The 22,613-nt window shown below is 34.7% G+C and overlaps 1 protein-coding gene across 8 annotated transcripts in view; it reads right to left on the reverse strand.

Moving 5' to 3' along the window:
- Positions 1 to 22,613, reverse strand: part of TBC1D5 (TBC1 domain family member 5) — a 542,532-nt gene that overhangs the window by 331,774 nt on the left and 188,145 nt on the right. For all 8 annotated transcript variants that reach the window (XM_034662029.1, XM_034662026.1, XM_034662027.1 and 5 more), the window contains one exon: positions 21,021 to 21,152. In XM_034662029.1, coding sequence (XP_034517920.1) covers positions 21,021 to 21,117 — 97 coding nt within the window. In that variant the 5' untranslated portion in view covers positions 21,118 to 21,152. The remainder of the gene's footprint in view (positions 1 to 21,020; positions 21,153 to 22,613) is intronic.

Consider the following 22,613-nt stretch of genomic DNA (forward strand, 5'->3'; position numbering starts at 1 on the left):
CCTCGGGGGGACCTTTATAACTAGGATAACAGGTAGCACCAGGTATATAACTGACCATAGCCCAAACCAACCTTCCCCAGAGTGATTTCACAGGGCCCAAGATAGGGTCTCTGCACCTACACAGAGAAGGGAGAAGAAAGAGGCACCAACATTAATCCAACTTAAGTCTTCTTAAAATCAAAGAGAATAACATATTCAATTCTTTGTGCAAAGAGAGTCTAGACAACACTAAGTTACTTAATAGAAATAAAATTGACATAAAAATTGGAAATTATATTAGGGAATATAACTTTAACACTGAGAAGAACCTTAAAGTATGATGCTACTATCCCTACCACCTTCTAATACTGAAGAAAAATAAAGCAAGTTGATATTTAGGATTTACTAAATGGTTCTGGTGCTGAAATAAGAAACAGGGTTTGTTTTTTTTAAAGTATGGTGAGGTTTGTGATTCTTCTCTATGTATCTGAAAACATTACTGGCAGTTTTTCTGCTGTCTTTCTACATTCAATTACTTTTAAAGATAAGATTTTTAAAATTATTGTAAAAGCCTCTTCAGAGTATATCGGTAAGAATGACTGAAAAATGGCAGAGCGGGGAACTCCAGGGCTCCACTCCTCCACAAAAACAACTAATAAGCTGGCAAAAACTACCAAGAATCATTTTTGCAGAACTCTGAAATGTAGTCAAAAACTTAAACAGGGGAAAGATTAATGAAGGCAGAAGCTGCTACTCTGTAGTAACCTGGTGCAGGGTGCTAATGCCAGAGTGAGCTATACAGACTTTGCTCTGAAAGAGCTCCCTGAAGGAACAGGGCAAGCACTAGCCTTTGTTTATTCCAACTTGGAGTGTTCCCAGGGCTGGGGCAAATTCTCTGGTGGCATTTGCTAAAAGCAGTGAAAGTCAAAAGTATTGGCCACAGCAGACTAGGGCAAGAAACAAATTAGGACAAGCAACAGAGAAACCAATAGCCTAGGTAGGAAAGGGTTGGTAAAGGAGACATGTGGGGGAATATGGAATTTCAAAAGTTCCCAAGTATCTAAGGGAATCAAGAGGGCCATATGCATACTCTGAAAAAAGCCTGAAAAGACTCAATCAAAACTGTCACCTCTGGCTGAACTTCACTCTCCATGCAAGCAGGAAGTAAAGGCTAAGGCAAAGCCGTGAACAGCCTGCTAAAGCAATGAAGGAGTGCCTACCTTGACAAGAGCCAATACACAGTCTTCTTATTTTGGCTCCAGGTATTTAAGGAAAAATCTGTCAAAAACTAGTTGAGCACTAAGCTAACAAAACAGAGACTTCATAGTTATACACACAAAGAATACAGACTTTACAGAAATAGTTTATAAAAGTCGTTAAAACAACCTGCAACTACCAGAAACAATAAACCCCAAGGAGGAGGTTGCCATGCTATAACATTCAAAATAATCCAGTTTTCAACAGAAAATAAAGCATACAAAGAAACAACAAAGTATGGCCCATTCATAAGAAAAAAAAATTATCAGAAAACGTTCCTGAGGAAGCCCAAGCATTTACACTTACTAGACAAAGACTTCACATCAATTGTCATAAATACGTTCAAACAGCTAAAGGAAACCACAAAGAACTAAAGGACACCAGGAGAACAATGTCTCAAAAGAAAATATTAATAAAAAGATCAACATTAGAAATAGAAACAAAATTGTAATTCTGGAGCTGAAAAGTACAGTAAATAAAATTAAATTTCACTGGAGGTGTTTAACAGCAGATTTCAGCAGGAAGAAGAAGAATCAGGAAACCTGAATATAAGTCAATTAAGATTATTTAGTCTCAGGGTCAGAAAAGAAAAAAGAACAAGAAGAATGGAGCGGAGATAAATAAAATAGAGAGTAGACAAACAATAAAGAGAATTAGTGAACCCAAAAGTTGGTTCTTTAAAAAGGTAACAACATTAAACAAATTGTTAGCTAGACTGGCATAGAAAAATACGAAAAAAATCAGAAATGAAAGTGGAGACTTTACTACAGACCTTACAGAAAAAAGAAAGACTATAAAAGATACTATGAACAACTGCACACCTACATGTTCGTAGGTGCTGTAGGCGTTAGGAAGTGAACAGATTCCTAAACACATACAAATTGACTCAAGAAGAAAGAGGAAATCTGAACAGACTTGTAAGACGTACAGAGATTGGATCAGTAATCAAAAACTCCCCCCAAAAGACCAGAACCAGATGACTTCATTGGTAATGGTACAAAATACTAATAATAATTAACACCAATCCTTCTCAAACTCTTTCAAAAACTAGAAAAGGAGAGAGCATTTACCTATGAGGCCAGCATTACGCTGATACCAAGTGAGAAAAAGATATTTTAAGAAAACTATAGACCAGTATCCTTTGTGAATGTAAATATAAAAATCGTCAACAAGGGGCACCTGGGTGGCTCAGCTGGTTAAGCGTCTGACTCTTGATTTCACCTCAGGTCATGATCTCAGAGTTGTGAGATGGAGCCCTGCAATGGGCTCACATGCTGGGCATGGAGCCTGCTTAAGATTCTCTTTCCCCCTCTCCCTCCCCCAACCGTAAAAAAAAATCCTAAACAAAATACTAGCAAATTAAATCCAACAGCATTTTAAGAGTATTATACATCATAACCAAGTGGAGTTTATCCCAGGAACACAAAACTGGTTCAGTTTAGAAATATCAATCAATGTAATACACAACATTAATAAAATGAAGGAAAAAATGACATGACCATCTCAATTGATGCAGAAAAAGCATTTGACAAAATCCAACGCCCTTTCCAGATAAAAACAGTCAACGAACTAGGAATTGAAGGGAACTTCAACATGAAAAAAGGCTTTTATGAAAAATTCACAGCTAACATTAATCAAAGCTTCCCCCCCAAATCACAAACAAGGCACCACTTCTATCCAGCATCATACTAAAAATTCTAACCTGAATAATTTCAGGCAAGAAAAAGAAAAGGCATCCAAACTGAAAAAGAAGTAAAAGGATTACTATTAAATGGTGACATGATCTTATATAGAGAAAATACTAAAGAACACACACACACAGAGCTTATACTGAATTCAGCAAAGTTGCAGGATAAAAGATCAGTGTACAAAAATCAGTATATTTCTTTAACATAACTGCAATTCAGCTAAATTCAGTGAGCATATTAAGGATCATACTACGAGTATCTTTTTGACAAGAAGCCTCTAAATACATGTAAAGAAACACTTTTGGTTCAGTAGTCCCAATGCTCTCAAAGGTTAAGACATTCTATTTAAAGAAAATTTTGAAAAAAATGAATATTCTATTACTCTCTGTCACACTTCCATTATATATACTTCTTTTAGCAACAGAGTAGTGATTATTCTAAAACAGGAGTCAACAAATTACAGCCCATGTGCCAAACTGACTGACCTATTTTGGTAAATAACATTTTATTGAAACACATCCGCAGACATTTGTTTACAAACTGTCTATGACTGCTTTCAGGCTAAGATGCCAAGGCCTACAAAACCAAAATATTTACTATCTGACCCTTAAAAAAAAATTGCCAACCTCAGCTCTAAAAAATAATCTAGTATAGAAATTTACCTTAGATTGGCATATGACAGTGAAACTAAGATTTCCCTTTTACCCTGTTAATAATAAGTAACCAGCCTGTCAAAATACAAGAAAACTCCTGAAAGTATGGCTGAGTTAATGTTCCAATGATTATGAGGCTATTTCCAATCTAGAATCAAGAATTGAGTCATACAAAAAAGAGCTTTGCTCACAACTAAAGAGAAAATGCTCTTAAAAAGTGTTAAACAGGGGCACCTGGGTGGCTCTGTTGGTTAAGCATTCAATTTTTGCTTCAGCTCAGGTCATGATCTCATGGGTCATGAGATCAAGCCCTGCAGTTGGCTCCATGCCCAGTGGGGAGTCTGCTTGAAGATTCTCACCCTCTGTCCCTCCCCCAACTCACATGCATGCCACATGCTCTAAAAGACATACATACATACAAACATACATACATACATACATACATACAGTTAAAGGATTAGATTAGTAGGTAATGCTGATAAGACTATCTACCCAAAGGATTAGATTACAAAAGGATTCGGCCTATTTCAGGAGTGAGACAGAACTATTACAAACTAAGGTTTGAATTAATTGGGAGTTGTTATAACCAGAGAGTGTAGCACACTTTTTTTAAACATAATTTATCATTTCAAGACTCCCTAGTCTTGAGTATTCTGTACACTTCAAATAAACTAAGCATGTGTTCTATGTTAAACTGGCATGATGAATGAAGATAAAAGGTATGGTACCACTTGAAAAAGTAAAAAGCAATGAAAGAGGAAAGCTAGATTTTTTAAAAAATTAATAAACTGTATTTTTAGAGCTGTTTTAGGTTAAAAAAAAAACTAAACAGAAAGTATAGTTTTCATATAGCCCTCACCCTCACATACCTAGTTTCCTCTAGTATTCACATCTTGCATTAGTGCAGATTTGTTACACTGATGCATCATCAACACTGATACATTATTACTAACGAAAGTCCATAATTTACATTATGGTTTACTCTTTGTGTTATACACTCATTGGGTTTTAACGAATATGTAACGACGTGCACCCAACATTACAGTATCACATAAAATAGTGTCATTGCCCTAAAGATCCTATGTGCTCCACCTATACCTTCCATCCCTCCCCACCTAACCCCACCCCTAATGACCACTCCTGGTCTTTTTACTGTCTCCAGAGCTTTGCCTTTTATAGAATATTGCAATTGGAATTATGTATACAGGCTTTTCAGATTCACCCCTTTCACTTAGCAATATGCATCTGTGGTTCCTCCTGGTCCTTCTATGGCTTAATAGGTCATTTATTTTTATCACTGAATAATAATTCTACTCCATACATGTACCACAATTTATCCATTTGACTACTGACAGGCATCTTGGTAGCTTCCAAGTTTTAGCAATTATGAATAAAAATGCTATGAACACTGTGTAGGTTTATTTGTAGACGCAAGTTTTCAATTCATATGGGCAAATACCAAGGAGTGCAATTGCTGGATCATATGGTAAGAATGTGCTTAGTTTCATTAAAAAAAAAAAAAAAAAGGCCAAACTATCTTCCAAAGTGACTGTACCATTTTGCATTCCCACCAGCAGGCAGTGAAGGAAGAGTTCCTACTGCTTTATATCTTCACTACCATTTGGTGATGTCAGTGTGTTGGATCTTAGTCATTCTAATGGGCGTGTACCCGTATCTCATTTTAATTTGCAATTCCCTGATGCCCTCTGATGTGTAGCATCTTTTCCTATGCTTATCTGCCTTCAGTATATCTTCTTTGGTGGGGTTTCTGATCAGATATTTTTTTTTTTTTTTTTTTTTTAAAGATTTTATTTATTTATTAGACAGAGATAGAGACAGCCAGCGAGAGAGGGAACACAAGCAGGGGGAGTGGGAAAGGAAGAAGCAGGCTCATAGCGGAGGAGCCTGATGTGGGGCTCGATCCCAGAACGCTGGGATCACGCCCTGAGCCGAAGGCAGACGCTTAACCGCTGTGCCACCCAGGCGCCCCCTGATCAGATATTTTAACCATTCTTTAACTGGGTTGTTTTCTTACTGTTGAGTTACAAAAGTTCTTTGTATATTTTAGATGCCAGTCCTTTATTAGCTATGTTTTATGAAGAGTTTTCTCCCAGCCTATAGCTTGTCTTTCATTCTCTTGACAGTGCCTTTCAAAGAAAAAATTGTTTTAATTTTAACAAAATCCAACTAATCAATTTTTTTCTTTCATGGATCATGCTTTTGGTTTTCAAACTAAAATGTCATCGCCAAACCAAAGGTCACCAAGATTTTCTCCTACATCATCTTCTAAGAATTTTATAGTTTTACATTTTACATTTGGGCTTATGATCCAATTTTTGTGAAAGGTATAAAATCTATGTCTGCATTTTGTTTTGTTTGGGGGTTTGTTTGTTTTGCATGTGGATATCCAGCTTTCCTGGCACTACTTATTGAAAAAGACGATCCTTTTTCCATTGAATTGCCTTTGCTTCTAGTCAAGATTACTTAACTATATTTGTATGGGTCTACTTCCAGACTTCCTACTCTGAAGTCAATAGTGCCAGTCTTCTAACTTTGTTCTCCTTCAATGTAGTGTTGGCTCTTCTGGACGGGTCTTACATTTTATGTTATTTTTTTTTTTTAGGATTTTATTTATTTATTTGACAGAACGCAAGCAGAAGCAGCAGCAGGCAGAGGGAGAGGGAGAAGCAGGCTCCCCGTGGCACAGGGATCCCATGCCCCTGGGATCATGACTTGAGCTGAAGGCAGACACTTAACCGACTGAGCCACCCAGGTGCCCCAGGTCTTAGACTTCAGTAGAGAAATTCTATGTGGTCACACTGGAAAGTGACTGAACAAATGCATAGAAGTGGGCTGTGAAAGGCTTTGTGAGCTTTCTTAAAAACTTCATTTAATCTAAGAAAACTCAGCCCACTAGAAAAAAAAGCAATTAACTTCTGACACTTGGCCTTTTTTGATAAAAAAAAAAAAATCAATGTTTCTTTTAAAAATCTATTTCATTTTAAAGATCAAGCATCTAAATAATCAATTCCAGTTACTCTTCTAATATTCTATACAACAGACCAAGGAATCAATAGACAAATCATTTTAAAATTCCAGACAGAATTTAGAGAACAGGTATAATGAGAATCAAATCAGGACCAAATGAGAACTGCTTATTTTAGTATATGTAGCAACTCAGTAGTCGCTTACCCATGCTAAACTGAAATGCTATTTAAAGAATTACCTAAACTAATTTTCCACTATTGCTAAATTGATTGTTCTACTAGTAAACTATACTATTCTGGCTCATCTGATCTAAGAACAACCTGGCAGACTGAATTCAGAGCCCGGGACACACAAATGAAAACCAATGGGAGACTGTTGTATAAACATTCACAAGTACTAAAAAGAACTTAATATACTATACTCCTATGAACCCCCTTCCTAGAAATGAGAATTATAGTTAATTTTTCAAAGTCTGTGGATTCTCTAAGCTTCTTGCATTTTACATTTAAATATTTATTACCTAATTACTCTTATGCCTGCTTCCTTCTTTACTTGCAATTTTACAAATTTTTGTCATTAACCAAAGGGGAAAAAAAGAAAGAAAATGAAAGCAACAGAAACTTAAATCAATCAAACTAGGCAAAAAAGATTGTCAAACTAATTTTAAAAATTAGAGTATTGAATTATCTGGATTGCATTTATATCCCTTCCACATAAAATCACCACTTGATTACATAATAGTAAATCTTGCTCTCATGTTTACAGAGAACAGCAGATCTTATTAATTATGACTTGGTTGACAATTCATCTGCTTCCCCTTACTCTGCATATATAGAAACAGAAATATAACCATTTCTTCATCCTTGGACCTTCTGATCTCAATAAAGAGTAAGCTGAGTAGAAGAGCTTTTTTCATTAGCTACTAATAAAGTGAATTCTTAGGTAAGAAATATTTGAATTAAAATGTCTTTAAAAGCAGATTTGAGAATCAAAACTTTTTTGCTTCCTTCCTTTTTTATATTCCACACCTTCTGTCTCCCTCCAGTATAGTGATTAATTAGAAATGACCTATTGTATGATTTTCAAAAATTTTATAAGCAAAAACCAGATACAACTGAACACTTAAAATTTTCCAGGATCTGTGTTCTTATCTCTAACTACCATTAAAAGTTTCCAATACTATTTACACAATCATAAATAGGACACGTTTGTTAAGTGCCAAAAAAGGTATTTTTTATTTACATTCTTGTAAGCTTCGCTTTCTGGCTTTGTACTTTCTCTTCCATCACTTTATATTTAGCAGCTCTTCCACAAAATCACTCAGTCCATTAAAAGTTTCTTTCTTTCTGTTATAAGGAACTTCTATGTGAAGTACGCTATTAAATAATAGCTTGTACACTAATTAAAGCAAATGTAATTGTGAGAACACATTGACATTGTTAAAGTAAATTACTCAATTTGTTAATAGTTTCATTTCAAGTGACCTTAATTGTATTAATTGTGATACTAGCAAATTAAATTGAAGAGCATTAAATACATTGTTCTAATATGTCCTAGAGGAGCAAATTTTCCATTACAACAGCAAAGAGAAAATAATGATTACATGCCCCCACCCCCAAAGTCACACATACACACACACACACACACACACACACGAACACACAATGGGTCAAACAGAAAAGGTCACACTAGTATGCATCACTACCAGTATTTTAATATCCATAGCATGGCCTAAAATAGACCATATAGAAGTAACTGGGCTTTAGATAAATGGTAATTTTAAGGCATTCTTTTATCTTAGATTAAGCAGAAATTACTTCACCATTATAAACAGTTAAAATGTTGAGAATGAGGAAACGAAGACTGGTACAAAGAACGGCAATATGAAAATATATTTTAAAAATAATACAATTCTGTGTAAATCAGGCACTACCTCCTCAATGCCTAGGATCAAGTCATAAGGGTATATATTTTAAAAAGTTATGGACCTCATTTCTTGAGAAGAAACTTAATTGTTCAACAACGATAACAATACAGACTGTTAAATAGCTCCCCATCTTTAGAATAAAATCTGTACTCCTCAGCTTGGCTTAAAAAATCCTTATAATCTGGCCTCTCCCTATTAGACCCACCCTGTGCCATTCCTATACCACCCATGGTGCCCCAGACACAATGACATTTTCCAGTTCCTTCAATATGACAGGCCTATTCCTATCCTGGGATAGGATCTTCCTTGTATGAACCCTTCCCTTTTCTGTGACTGCTACTGTTGTTTCTCTCTCTCTCTCTCTTATCAACTTTGCATGCCTGGCTCCTCCTCATCTGTCATTCACATCTAGCTGATATATCATCTTCTTAGAGAAATCTGTGAAAATCTAAAGTAGGCACCCATTCATTTCTCATCAGATTATCCTATTTTCACGCTTTGCCTAAAATTTATCACTTTCTCATATATTTTTCTTATTTCTGTACTTTTTAATATTTTTTACTGTCCCCTAACATGTGAATTCCATTGAGAGAAAGCACTTGGGTCTACTTGTTTAATAGTCTATCCCCTGATATTAGATGATCACTATGTTGAACAAATAAATGAACATCAGTCCTGTGGCCCACAGCCCTTACTCTGTGTGATAAAATATATGTGCCTCTATAAATCTCTATTCATTTATAGAGTATCTCTAAAATTTCTTAATCATTGTGCCAACATGTCTGATTGAAAACCTATAAATAAGTTCAGGGGCACCTGGCTGGCTCAGTCAGTAGAGCATGTAACTCTTGATCTCGGGGTCATGAGTTTGAGCCCCATGTTGGGCATAGTGTTTACTAAAACAAAGAAAAGGAAAAAAAAGAAAAAGAAAAAGAAACCTTATGTTTAATAATAATAGATCTATTCACAAGCCTTAAAGATTTGAATTGATAGCAGCATTCTAAGACTGGTGTAAATCAGTTATATTCTATTAAAATTGTCAATAAATGGTAATGCTAGGAAGTCAATTGTATTTAAGTATTTCCATATTTGGAAGAAGACGGAAAAGGGAAAGTAGGAGAATTATTATTTAAGTACACATATTCCCATAATATAAACGATTATTTTGCTCACACATTGCCTTATATGTGACTTGAGTAAGCAAAAGCTAATTCTCACTGTTTATCTGTTGATAAATCAAGGCCAGTGGGTGATTTTTCTAGCTAAAACTAAATGTATTTGTATATTCTGGAAAGATAAACAATCACTATAATGTATACGAATACAAAAATTACTAAATGGTACAAAATCATTTCCAAAGACTCAAGTAAATTATATTTTTAATACTGGAGATGTAATAAAAGAAAATGACCACTTAAAGTAAATAACTTGCGATATTACAATTTTTATGATTTATTAGCTTCTTAATTTCTTCTATTTGAAATACTCAGATTTTCCTAAAATGTGAAAAATAAAACAGCTTGAAGCTAACATAATGTTTCTTGTCTTGTACTTTCCTATAATCATTATCTGGGATTCCTTCTCAGGAAATTCAAGGAGCAGTATACGGTCAAACTCCAGAGTAAAGTACAAATACTGCATTAAAATGATTTCATATTTCAGAACACCTATTTAATTAATAAGCAAGCCCTCCTTATAGCCAAAGTAGAGTGATGGCAAACTGACTTATTTTTAAAACTTGCAAAACACAAGAATAAAAAATACTTCAGATCAGATTAACAATATATCAATAGGGTAAAGTACATTTTCAAAGCTTTTGGTAAAGAGATCTTTGAAGAACAGAATAATGTCAGAGAAACACCACAGAAAAATCTACATTTACAAACATGAAGGAAAATCATAATAAAATTACCACAACAAAACAGATATCCCTTTTTACTACAAATTACTTATATAATTTCTAAACTGTTAAAATACGCTGAAGTAGGTATCAACGTCTACCAATGTAATACAGATTAAAACTCTGTGCAGTACACTGACTATTCTCTGTTCTCATGATTTAAAAAGATCATTGGATCTTTAATAATCATTAAAATTGTGTGTTTTAACTGAAACACGAGATGTGCTTTTTACAAGAAAATTTATAAATATCCAAGTATAATCGTATTAAAATGTTTTTTTTAAATCCCTATTACATGAAAAGAGAATTTTTACCAAAATATAACAGCTCTATTGAAAAATATTCCTGGCTGTTTTATTCCATAGCTGACAGCACAGCAAAGTAGGGAGATGATTTTAAGATTTGAAGTTGAGAAAAACAGGTCTTGGGAATTTCCCCTAGAGAAGGAGCAGGAGAAATACAGAAGAGGGATTGAAGAGGTCCTGGTTATTCTCTCAGAGTAAGGTTTAAATTTTTTCTTACAATCTCATCTTCCCTGATACTCAGTTCTTCCCTCTGATTGGGTAAGATCAACGTAAGAATGACTGTAATCTTTAAAAACGCTAGTTAAGGCAGATACAGTTTTTAAAATTGGTTAATGCTATGAAAGGAGCTAGAAGCAGCATGAGAGGACCTGGAGAATTATACTTGTAAGGGACAAATTATTCATTTCACTACTAAGCCATGGGGGAGGGGACATCTGTTTTAATACGTAAGGAAATAAAAAGGATCTGTACCCTCATGAGACGCCAGGTAATTAACTCTTGAAATACTTATTCTAAGCCCTATGAACTAAGAGTTGGGTATGTCATTACTGAAACAGTCCAAACTCTGGCTCTACTGTCTTTTCTGGCCCCACTAATAAATTAGCAAAAGCAACTAATATAATTCTTTGATAAGAAATCCATTGTAGCTCATTTCACATAAGTAGGGTTTTTTTGGTTTTGTTTTTCTACCTTTAAGATAATACTGTCACTCTAAATCACATCTATCTGTTTTAGCTATTCCTAGACCTGGCCAACCAAAAACACCAGCCCACAACCTTCCATTTGTGGTGATCCAAGAGTGGTATAAAGGTTGACTGAGCAGGGTAGGAAAAATATCTTAAGATATGGATATTCCTTTGCAGACCAACTTTGCCCAAGGGGTAGTGGTAACAGTTTTTACAGGGCTATAGTTTCTGTCTGCCACCAGGGCCAGCAGTGAGGTCTCCTTTTTTCCTAGGACCCAGAGAAATGACTAACATTCAGGTAGAGCCACAAGGTGACTCAATGATTCTTCACACAACCCCCTCTAAAGAGCCTCGCTCTTCAGGCAAATAAAGGGAATTGCCACACCAACAGAAAATTTGAAATAAAACTAAAAACCAGATGCAATTCCTAAGGAATGGACAACCCAAAAAAAAAAAAAATCGAAGTCCAGAAGACTTGTCTTTTATTTCAAGAATCTACATTTTACCAACAGCAAGCATCATTAACATTAAAATGTCTAACTAAATCTCAATTCACTGTGACAGCAGGAACACATAAAATTCACTTATAACCACCCAAATCTAATATTAAAGAGTAAGTTGAACCTTCCTCGCCATTCAAATATTTTGTCATTGATATTTAAACACTGTCTTTTTATGTTAATCCTGAATTAGATTTTCAGTTCACTCCCATCCACTCAAATGACTTACTGGTTATCTTGACACTTGCTTAACCACTAATTACAGATCATCAATACTCTTCCAATCACCAAATCATTTACTTTCTCTTTTTATACTCTTTAACCCATGCAATCCTTAAAGCACTGACAACTTTGGGCCTTCTGGAAGTTCTCATATATCTGTAGTTTCTGTAATCTTAGCACTCCTCTATCCCCTACTTTAACTATTCCTCCAATATTTTTAACTATTACTCCCTGTATCCAATTTCTAACCATGGAGAATTCCTACATAGCAATCCTCGGTTCTTTTCCTTTCTCTTTCTTTGGATTTTTTTTATCTGTCTCACATACTTTGAACTAATATCTCTGAGAGACGACTCTCAGATTCTAACTCATGGTCTTCCACACTGAAGTCTCTCACTTCCAACTTTCTTTTGGACATCTTGACATAGAAGGACTGAGTATGGCATGGTCACTGATCTCTACTCTCACCTATCCCTATTGTCATAGCATTTATTAATAAAATCCGTTTTTTAAGGAGACATTTTTTTTAATAATTTTTTATTATGTTATGTCACCGTATAGTATATCCTTAGTTTTTGATGTACTGTTCCATGATTCATTATTTACGTATAACACCCAGTGCACCATGCAATATGTGCTGTCCTTAATACCCATCACTGGCCTATCCCAATCCCCACCCGCCTCCCCTCTAAAGCCCTCAGTTTGTTTCCCAGAGTCCATATCATCATTTTATCTTTGTTATTGTCACTGAAGAACTTCCAAGTCACCTTATTTAACAATCTTTACCTTTAACAAAGCTACCATTTTCTTCATGGCTTTATAGTTTTACTTAACAGTTTTCACCTAAACAGCCTTTTACTTTGTTATCTACCAAGAATTTAAAAAAAAAAATATTGCTTTACCTTTTGCATTATCTTTTTTCTTAAATTTTTTTTTCAACATGAGCGTACTCTTTAATCCCTATTACCTATTTCACCCATCCTCCCACCCATCTCCCCTCTGGTAACCATCAGTTTGTTCTCAATGTTATGAGTCTGTTTCTTGGTTGGTCTTTTTTTTTTTTTCCTCTGCTCATTTACTTTGTTTCTTAAATTCCACATAGTGAGATCATATGCTATTTGTCTTTCTCTGACTTACTTCACTTAGTATTATCCTCTCTAGGCTCTATCCATGTTGTTGCAAATGGCAAGATTTCATTCTTTTTATGGCTGAGTAATATTCCGTTTGTGTTTGTGTGTGTGTGTACACAGATATACACACATACACACACACATCTTCTTTAGCCATTCATCTACTGATGGACACTTGGGTTCTATGAAGAATTTTTTTTTTTTAAAGATTTTATTTATTTATTTGACAGAGATAGAGACAGCTAGCGAGAGAGGGAACACAGGCAGGGAGAGAGCGAGAGGAAGAAGCAGGCTCATAGCAGAGGAGCCTGATGGGGGGCTCGATCCCATAATGCCGGGACGGGATCACGCCCTGAGCCGAAGGCAGACCCTTAACGACTGCGCCACCCAGGCGCCCCTCTATGAAGAATTTTTTATTAAAAAGATACTTCTTGCAGGGGCGCCTGGGTGGCTCAGTCGTTAAGCGTCTGCCTTCGGCTCAGGGCGTGATCCTGGAGTTCTGGGATCGAGCCCCACGTCAGGCTCTTCCGCTGGGAGCCTGCTTCTTTCTCTCCCACTCCTCCTGCTTGTGTTCCCTCTGTCACTGGCTGTCTCTCTGTCAAATGAATAAATAAAATCTTTAAAAAAAAAAAAGATACTTCTTGCAAAACTAAGCAAACTGTAAAAAAATCAGTGTTTGCCTGGGATTGGGGGAAGGATGAATAGACAGAGCACTGAGGATTTTGTGAAAATGTTCTGTATGATACTATAATGATGGATGCATGTCTTTATACATTTGTCTAAACTCATGGAATATATAACACCAAGAGTGAATCTTAATATAAACTATGGACTTTGGTTAACTATAATGTGTCATGTAGATTACCAGTTATAATAAATGTACCACTCTGGTGGGGGGTATTGGTAACGGGGGAGGCCATACATGTGTTGGAGCAGGAGTATATGGGAAATCTCTCCTTTTAATTTTGCTGTGCACCTAAAACTGTTCTAAAAAAATTAAGACTTTAAGATTAAATTAAAAAAAAAGACTTCAAGCCAAAACCTATCTAAGTTATTGTAGATCCAAATTCTTAACACAGAATTAATGAAGGTATTGAGCTAGTTTATTGGCTACCATTTAACAGTGTTCCACCAAATTAATGTATATATCAAACACTCATATACTGTTCCCATATTCCCTTCACAACTCTCATCACCATGTTTACTCTATACAACTTCATCTGCCCTGACACCTCCATCCCTTCCAAAACTTTTTACTCTGCCCTCTTAGAACCCCTTTCCATGGTAGCAAATTTCCTTATATTCTCAGACCATCAATGAATTCCTCCACCATCAGCCTCCTTGCCTATGTGTACCTCTTTTACTCCCATGGCAAAACCCCAGACTGCTTTTCTGTGTGACCAAATCCTAGGTGCTGAATTCTACTGGACATGATCATGCAGATTTACAAGCTTGTATACCTATAAATTATGATGTCTTATCTCAACTTGTTCCCCACAGTTATATATTCTTTATCAAATCATCCAAACTTTTGTCACTCTCCACAAATCTTCAAATGATTCCTCTTATCACTCACCTTCAGCAAATTACCTCACCTTAACTTATCAAAGAGAGATTAAAATATCAGTGATATTTAATTGAACTCTGTTATTTAACTAATGAATCTACTGTATCTAAATATCTTTTTTTCTCCTTCCCTCCTATTATTACAATGAAAATAATGGTCCTCTGTCTACAAATCCCTCCATCCTGGCTCTAGACCGCAAATTTCCAAGACTCCTACACATCTCTTGCATTGATTTTAAAATTTTAAATACTACCGTAACTTTTCACTCTATTCTTCATGCCAGCTTAGTACAGAGTACCTCATTAATTTACTTGAAATACACAGAGTACTCAAAACTATGGATTCCTGAGATTACAAAAAGCACTGTGTTTGTCAATAGTTACAATGCCTCTATCCTGTGCAGACTTCTATTTGCTTAAAACCTTAGCTAACTGTGGGTACTTTTGTTTATTTTCTCCTTAACACCTTAGCTTCTTTGACTCCACATTCCTAGTTTTCCTTCTATTTCTCTAGACACTCTCTCTTAGTCTCCTTTACAGTACCCTCCTCTGCTACAAGGTCTTTTCTTTTTTTAAAGATTTTATTTATTTATTTGTGAGAGAGAGAGAGCACAAGCAGGGGGAGCAGCAGGCAGAGGGAGAAGCAGGCTCTCTGCTGAGCAAGGAGCCTGACGTGGGACTCAGTCCCAGGACCCTGGGACCATGACCTGAACCAAAAGCAGACGCTTAACTGACTGAGCCACCCAGGCACCCCTGCTACAAGGTCTTTAAACTGGCTTTCCGTAAAACTGCTTCTAGGTCCTCTTCTCACACCATGTGCTATTATTAGGTGATCACAATCGTTCACATTGTTTTTGCTACCATACTTAAGCTGACAAATCTTTATCTCCCGCGCCAACCCATGCACTAGGTTTTAGACCCATAGATCAAAATCTTTAGGATGTCCTCATTTGAATGTCATAAGGCATTTCTAACTCACATCTGAAACTGAACTTACAATCTTCTCTGCCACCTCCTGTCCCACCTGCACCACAAGAAGTTCCTCCTTACAGAGCTCCCCATCTCAATACAGGCATTAACAGACCTAACTGGTCAACTCAGAAAACTGAGTCACGTCAAACTTCTCACCCTTATCACTTCCTTATATCCAAATATCAAATGCTGTCAATTCTACCTACTAAATCTCTCTCAAACATTTCCACTTCTCTCCATTTCTGCTTCTATACTTTCCTAGTATAGGCCACTATGATTTCTTACCCAGAATACTGCAATGGCTTCTTAACTGTAGCCATAATAATCTTTCTAAAATGTAATTCTGGCAGTAAGATTCCTTACTATTCTTAGTGTCAGGCGGCTTCATGACCCTGGTCTTCAGTCTCATTTGTGGCCATACCACCCTTGAATGCTAGCCTCCAACCACACTGAAGAGGGCAGAGGGCAAGCTCATAGCACATACTCTTTACTCACTCAATCACTGGCTAACAGCTACTCATCCTTTGCATTGTGGCTTAAATAGATTACAAACCTTCCTTGACACACCACTACCACAAATTTAAGTTAAATTCCCCAACAACATACTACCTGAGCATACTATTAGTTACTTTAGGAAAGCACTTAGCATTCTCCGTCTTAACTGGCCATTTACTTTTCTCTTCCTGGTCCCCCAAAACCTGGCTATTAACCATTACAACTGGCATTCAGAATTATGTTTATCTTTTCAATGTTTTATTTCCAACACTCAAAACAATGCCTGGTACATAGAAGGCACTCAAATATATACTGAATGACAAGAAACTTTAGAAGTGCTGAAAACTTAAAAAAAAAAAAAAGCCTATACCTCATAGGTTCTTGATTCTACAATCTTTCATATGCACAATAAATTTCTATAAATTGCATTAGTAAGTAATAGAAATCAAAAATTAAGAATAGTATCTTTGTAGATATTTCACTAGGAGCTACATATATGAAACATGTATATTAAATGTAAGCATACTGTAGTCTATGCTGCCATATTATTGCAACAAATTATCTTAGACAAGTAATCATTAATTTCCTCAGCTTTCCATTGCTAAATAATTTTTGCTGTGGGTTAATAAGGATATCATAGCTTGACGTATTTGCCAGAAAATTTTCTCCTGTTGGTTCTTATGGAAATTTTGATTTGTGTCAAAATGAAAAAAAAAAAACATGGAAAATGTGAATTTTCAGAGGGATTTCAAAGAAGGGAGAGGTCAATGAGACCTAAAGAGGAGAGGAGATTTTATTGACTTTTGAAATCCTGAAAGAACAAATATTAAAGTATTAAAACAATCAGAAGATAAAACAGATTTCATACATTACATTCATACATTACATCTTAGGACAGAAAGGAAAAAGGTAGATGGAAAAAAGATACATGAAGTAATTACTGATTAATGTAAGTGAAGGAATTCAGACTGGTAAAACACAATTCATTCATCTGTTAGTTATTAATTCAATGGTGTCTGTGGGCCAACAGATACACCAAGAGTTCCTGCCCTCATAATGTTTACACTTTAGACAAGGAGACAAACAAACAATGAAACAAATAAATGCAGAATTACATTGAAGGATGAGTGCTGTGAAGGAATCAAGAATAATGTCAGAGAACATTGAAGGTCCAGAGTTTAGAACTGGCTTAGCACATCTGACCATGGCCAGACAGGGAAGACAGCCGTGAACATCATGGTCAAGAGTTTGGATTTTATTACTAGTGCAATGGAAAACCACTGAAAAGTTTTAAGCCAGAAAAGGAAGATTTTTTTTCCCTCCTTATGATGATTCCCACTAATTATAATTAGAGCAAGGGCAGGGTTTAAAATAAGATGACTTAGACAGCATCCTATACTTTTGTCAGCTATCTTTCCAAAACAAATTCATCTTTTACTCAAATCTAAATCCAATTCTGCTATATGGAAAACGATATTAAAGATCATAATAGGACAGCATCATTGTATTATATCAACTTCAATGAACTATTTTAATTAATACCAATTTATTCAGCAATAAAGCCAGGAACTCCTTTCTAGTTCTAAAACTCTATGATACTACAACAGAAAGAAAAGAAGATTGGGGACAAAAACAAAATTACAAAAGTCAAAAATGGAGTAGGCAGGATATTCTGAATGTCTTGGATTTTTTTTAAGTAGGTTACTAAATATTTTATCCCTGAAGATAGAAAGAAAGCTTTGAAACAGATATTATATAAAAAGCATTACATTAAGTAATTATCTGAATACTATAAAAGCTGTAAGTAAGAAGGCATATAAAATTGAAGTTAAAACCTCTGGCAATATGTAACAAAGTGCTATTCTCAAAAGAGACTTAATAGAGGAAAATGTTCTTTTCCTACAAATGAATAATCATGAATAGTTGAACAAACATTTTGGGGTTTTTTTATGGTTTCAACTGAATTACAGGTAACTTGCCAATTTCTAATTAATACCTTTTGATCAAAGATCTTGGAATTTAAAGTAGTAAACTATGTGTATGACCAAATAGAGCACAGAGAAATACGTCATAATTTCTATGCTATTCTCCATTTTAAAAAGAAATTTAATCAGTTAAAAGTTTGATTCACATGGAAAATTCTGCATGTATATATTCAAACAGTTCTTTTTTCTGTTCTCACCGACCTTCTGTGACCATCCATGAAAATAAACCAGTAAGAAGCAGTTTTCTCTTTATTATTCCTATGATGTGACTATTTTTGCAAATGCTTTCCAGAATACTCAGAATCATTTAACTCAATAATGTACTGTTTCTTTATAAATGTTAAAATTCAGTTTTGAGAAATTAAAGACTTATTTATTTATGGAATCTACTAACGGGAATTAATAACAAAACCATAAAAACATAACTTCTACATAGGGAAACCACTGATTAAGTCCAGTGTTTGACTACTTACAAAATGAGTCATCCATTTGTCATAAATTCCCTGGTAGGAAAAATGTGTAAAAAGCTTCAAATATGTGGAGAACCACATGAAATACATATATTAAAATAAACAAACACACTAGAAAGGTGATGATTCTTCAAATAAATATGACAACCTATTAAAATGCAACACATGTTTTTCTGCTAAAAGGAAATCTAAGATGAAATAGATGCTTCATATAAAATATTTACATATACAATGCACAAAACCCACTATGGTTAGTAACCTTCATGGCTTTCAAGAACTAGATATTTACATATCATTCTTTCTGCATGTGCGTGTGCGTATGTGTGTTTTGTATATATTTTTAACAGTTGACAGCTGTTTTAGAGCATACAGAGATGCCAAGCTGAATGAGGGTCTTGATTACTTCAAGATTAGCTATCTAAAGTTTCTATTCATTTTAAGTGTTGTTAGTTGGAAGAGTCATTAGTCACTTCCTTGTCTCATAGAACATCAGCATACATTTACATTGTTAATGAACATTTGGGGTAAATGAATTAATGGCACTTTTAAACATCAATTCAGTCCTAATAACTTTGTATGTCATAGAAATGTTAGGCTAGGATATAAACGAAAAGCCTTTTCAGTAAAGGTAACTACTCATTCCTGCAAACAGTAAAGGATAAAATTAATTTAAAAATGTTTTTTAACCAGTTAAAATAAAAAAATAGAACCTCAGTATTTAATGAACTAGACCAAAGAAACATATGCACTTAAAAAATAAATAAATAAAAACTATGTTCTAAAATAAGCATGTAAATCAGAAAATTTTGGTGAAATTATTTTATATACTTATAACAAAAATATATTTACTTTTAAAACAGCCACTTACAGAAGAGCTTGTGAAATAAATTGACTTACTTATTAGTGCTCCTTATAGATACTACATTAAAAAAATCAGTAGGAGATATAGTATTACCACTGAAATTTTTAAGATGCTGAAACTAAAATGAGATACTAACAATTTTTTCATATTATCAAAACCTTGAACAGTCTTTTTGAGACCTTTTCAATAAACACACAAAAATAAAAAGTAAAATCACAAAAGTAAGTTGTAGGGGAAATTATACTATTTTTTAAAATTTTTATTTATTTATTTGAGAGAAAAAGAGAGCGAGGGAGCGTGCGCACCCAAGACAGCACAGGAGCAGGGGGAGCGGCAGGCAGAGGGAGAAGCAGGCTTCCCACTGAGCAGGGAGCCTGATGCAGGGTTCAATCCCAGGACCCTGAGATCATGACTTAAGCCAAAGGCACTTAACTGACTGAGCCACCCAGGTGCCCCCAAATTATACTATTTTCATTGAAAACAACAATGGCATTTGTATGATGTAGAAGGTAGTAAAGATGCACAAAAACCATAAACACACTCCATAAAGTCAAGCTTTGTGCACTGAAGAAATAATCACTTTAAGGAACCCAAAACACAAGTTAATAGCAGAACTTTATACCAATATAGAAAAAATATTTGCATCTGAAGTAAACAAAATATATGTGAATCACTTTGACTAACTGTGATTTTTTTAAAAAGACCTCATAATCCTGATGTATATATTTCATGAGCAAAAAATTACAAGTAGTAACCTGAGTCAATGAATCAACTAAAAATAAAGACAAGGCTTTAAGAATTTGCACAAACTGACTACTTCCTTTTTCAAGATACTGTATTATTACTAATATGGAGAAAATAAAACAGAGTTCTGAAACATACACATTTGATAAATTTTTATAAGGTAGACCCTGAATCCAGTTTACCTTTTGACATTCTCTCTTACTCTACCAACAATTTCAATGAATAGATCTTTAAAAGTAAGACACAAATTTCAATGACTTAAAAAAGAGAGAGACAGATAGAGAGAATGAGGCAAGTCTTTTATCCTGGAATAATGTCAACTTACTTTTAAAGGCAAAAAATCCCTGCTAAATCAACACCAGAAGCTTAGACTTCTTTAAAAGATGTTTGACAAAGGCCATTTGTATTTCAACATCCCTATGCTGAAGTAATTGTTTATCTTTTTTTTTTTTTTTTTTAAGAATGACAGTACATTAAACATTTGGCTAATGCTTCTGTCTCTAATTGAAAGTTGACGTTTTGTGGTAGTCATTAGTGTCAGAGTGCTCTCTACCTATCCAGGGAAGTGTGCTTCAAGATGCCCTGCTCAGCTTCATGTAAAGAATTACATACAGAAGGCAGGCAGAGCTAACTAGAGGCTCTCTGCTAGGGTTTCCAGGAACCACAGAATGTATCTGCATACAAAACTCACCTCCACTCTTGTTTGAGTAACTCGACAAGGGATCGATGCCCACTTCTTGCTCTTCTGGCTGCAGAGGGTGTCTAGTTTCAGATAAGGAATGATACATTGTGAGAACTGGACAATGCCAAAAAAAGTGACTACCTGGGGGATTAAAAAAATGAGAGAGAGAGAGAAATTATATTTTTTTCTTTTTGCTATGACTGGGAATAAATACAAGATTGAAATGATTAAATGAGCATTACAGACATTAACAAGTTTTCCACAGGCTTCAGGGACTGTTACAACACATTGGCAGGCATATGCAAAGAAGCAAAAAGTGGCACAAAATTTCCATTTCAACAACTTCTCCCCAAATCTGAACTTCACTGGTAACCTTTACCTCAATGTTCAATCACATGTATTTTCAATAATCTTTTGCACAAAAAGTTGAATTGTAAGTTAAATTACTGTCCCATTTATAACACCTTTTTGTTTCATTGCCAAAACAATACCCATTTACAATAGGAAATTTCAAAATATAGAAAATATAGCAAACTAAAATCATTCATAATTGTGTTAGCTAAAAACAGTAGCCCTGTTAACATTTCATTTTGTTACACATATCCTTCCTGTTTTTGTTCTGGCATTTAAAATATATATTTTTTAATGGGATCTAACGTACTAAGTATACTAATTATATAAATTACTGTGGGTATTTTCCATCCCATTAAAAAAGACCATATTATCACTTCAAATGGACCCCTAGTATTCCATTAAATGGCTATAACAATTTATGTAACCAATTCCTTATTAGTAAACAGATAGAATGCTTTCAGTTGTTCAACACTAAAAACAGTTTCACAATGAATATCTTTTAGTAATATCTCTATGCCAATCTATGATTATTTCCTTAAGATAAATTCTTATGTCACTGCTGGACCAAAACATGTATTTAAAAAAATAAGACTCTGTGGTAAGCTTTGGCAAATTATGCTCTAGAAAGAATTGTACATAAGAACAATTCATTCCCCTGGACCCTCATTAACAGTGGGAATGGGTAATTCATTTTACCAACCAGTGTAATAGTCAAATTTTATATTGCATTTGCTTGATAACTAGTGAGATTACTGAAGAGTCATGTTTTCTCTGACATTTATTTATTATATTTTGAGGAGTTTATTATTATGATTGTCTTCATAATTTATAAGCATGCTTTAAATATTAAGAATATTAAACTTTGTCATATGATACAGATATTTTTCTCAGAGTACGTCTGCCTTCAAATAACATGGTGTTTTTGTGACATAAGTAATTTTTTCATCCGTGCACCCAAATATATCCATATCTCCTTTATGGCTTCTACCTCTAGTACTATTATGCTTACAAAGGCAAGATTATATAAATAACCACCTATATTTTTTTTTTACTCATTTTGAAGGTTTTCCTCCTAGGTTCTGATTTCTATAAATGAGTCAATTAAAACAAAGATATTTTTAATTATTATTGAACTATTAAGCTACACTAACTACTTATAAATTTTCTATGTCCATAAGCTTCATATAAACTTCCCAAATCAGAATCTTCCAGAAAAATAAACTGGGGTCACTAATTTTCATCCAAAAT

Source organism: Ailuropoda melanoleuca, chromosome 6 (assembly GCF_002007445.2).
Source record: "Ailuropoda melanoleuca isolate Jingjing chromosome 6, ASM200744v2, whole genome shotgun sequence".
Classification (NCBI taxonomy): Eukaryota; Metazoa; Chordata; class Mammalia; order Carnivora; family Ursidae; genus Ailuropoda; species Ailuropoda melanoleuca.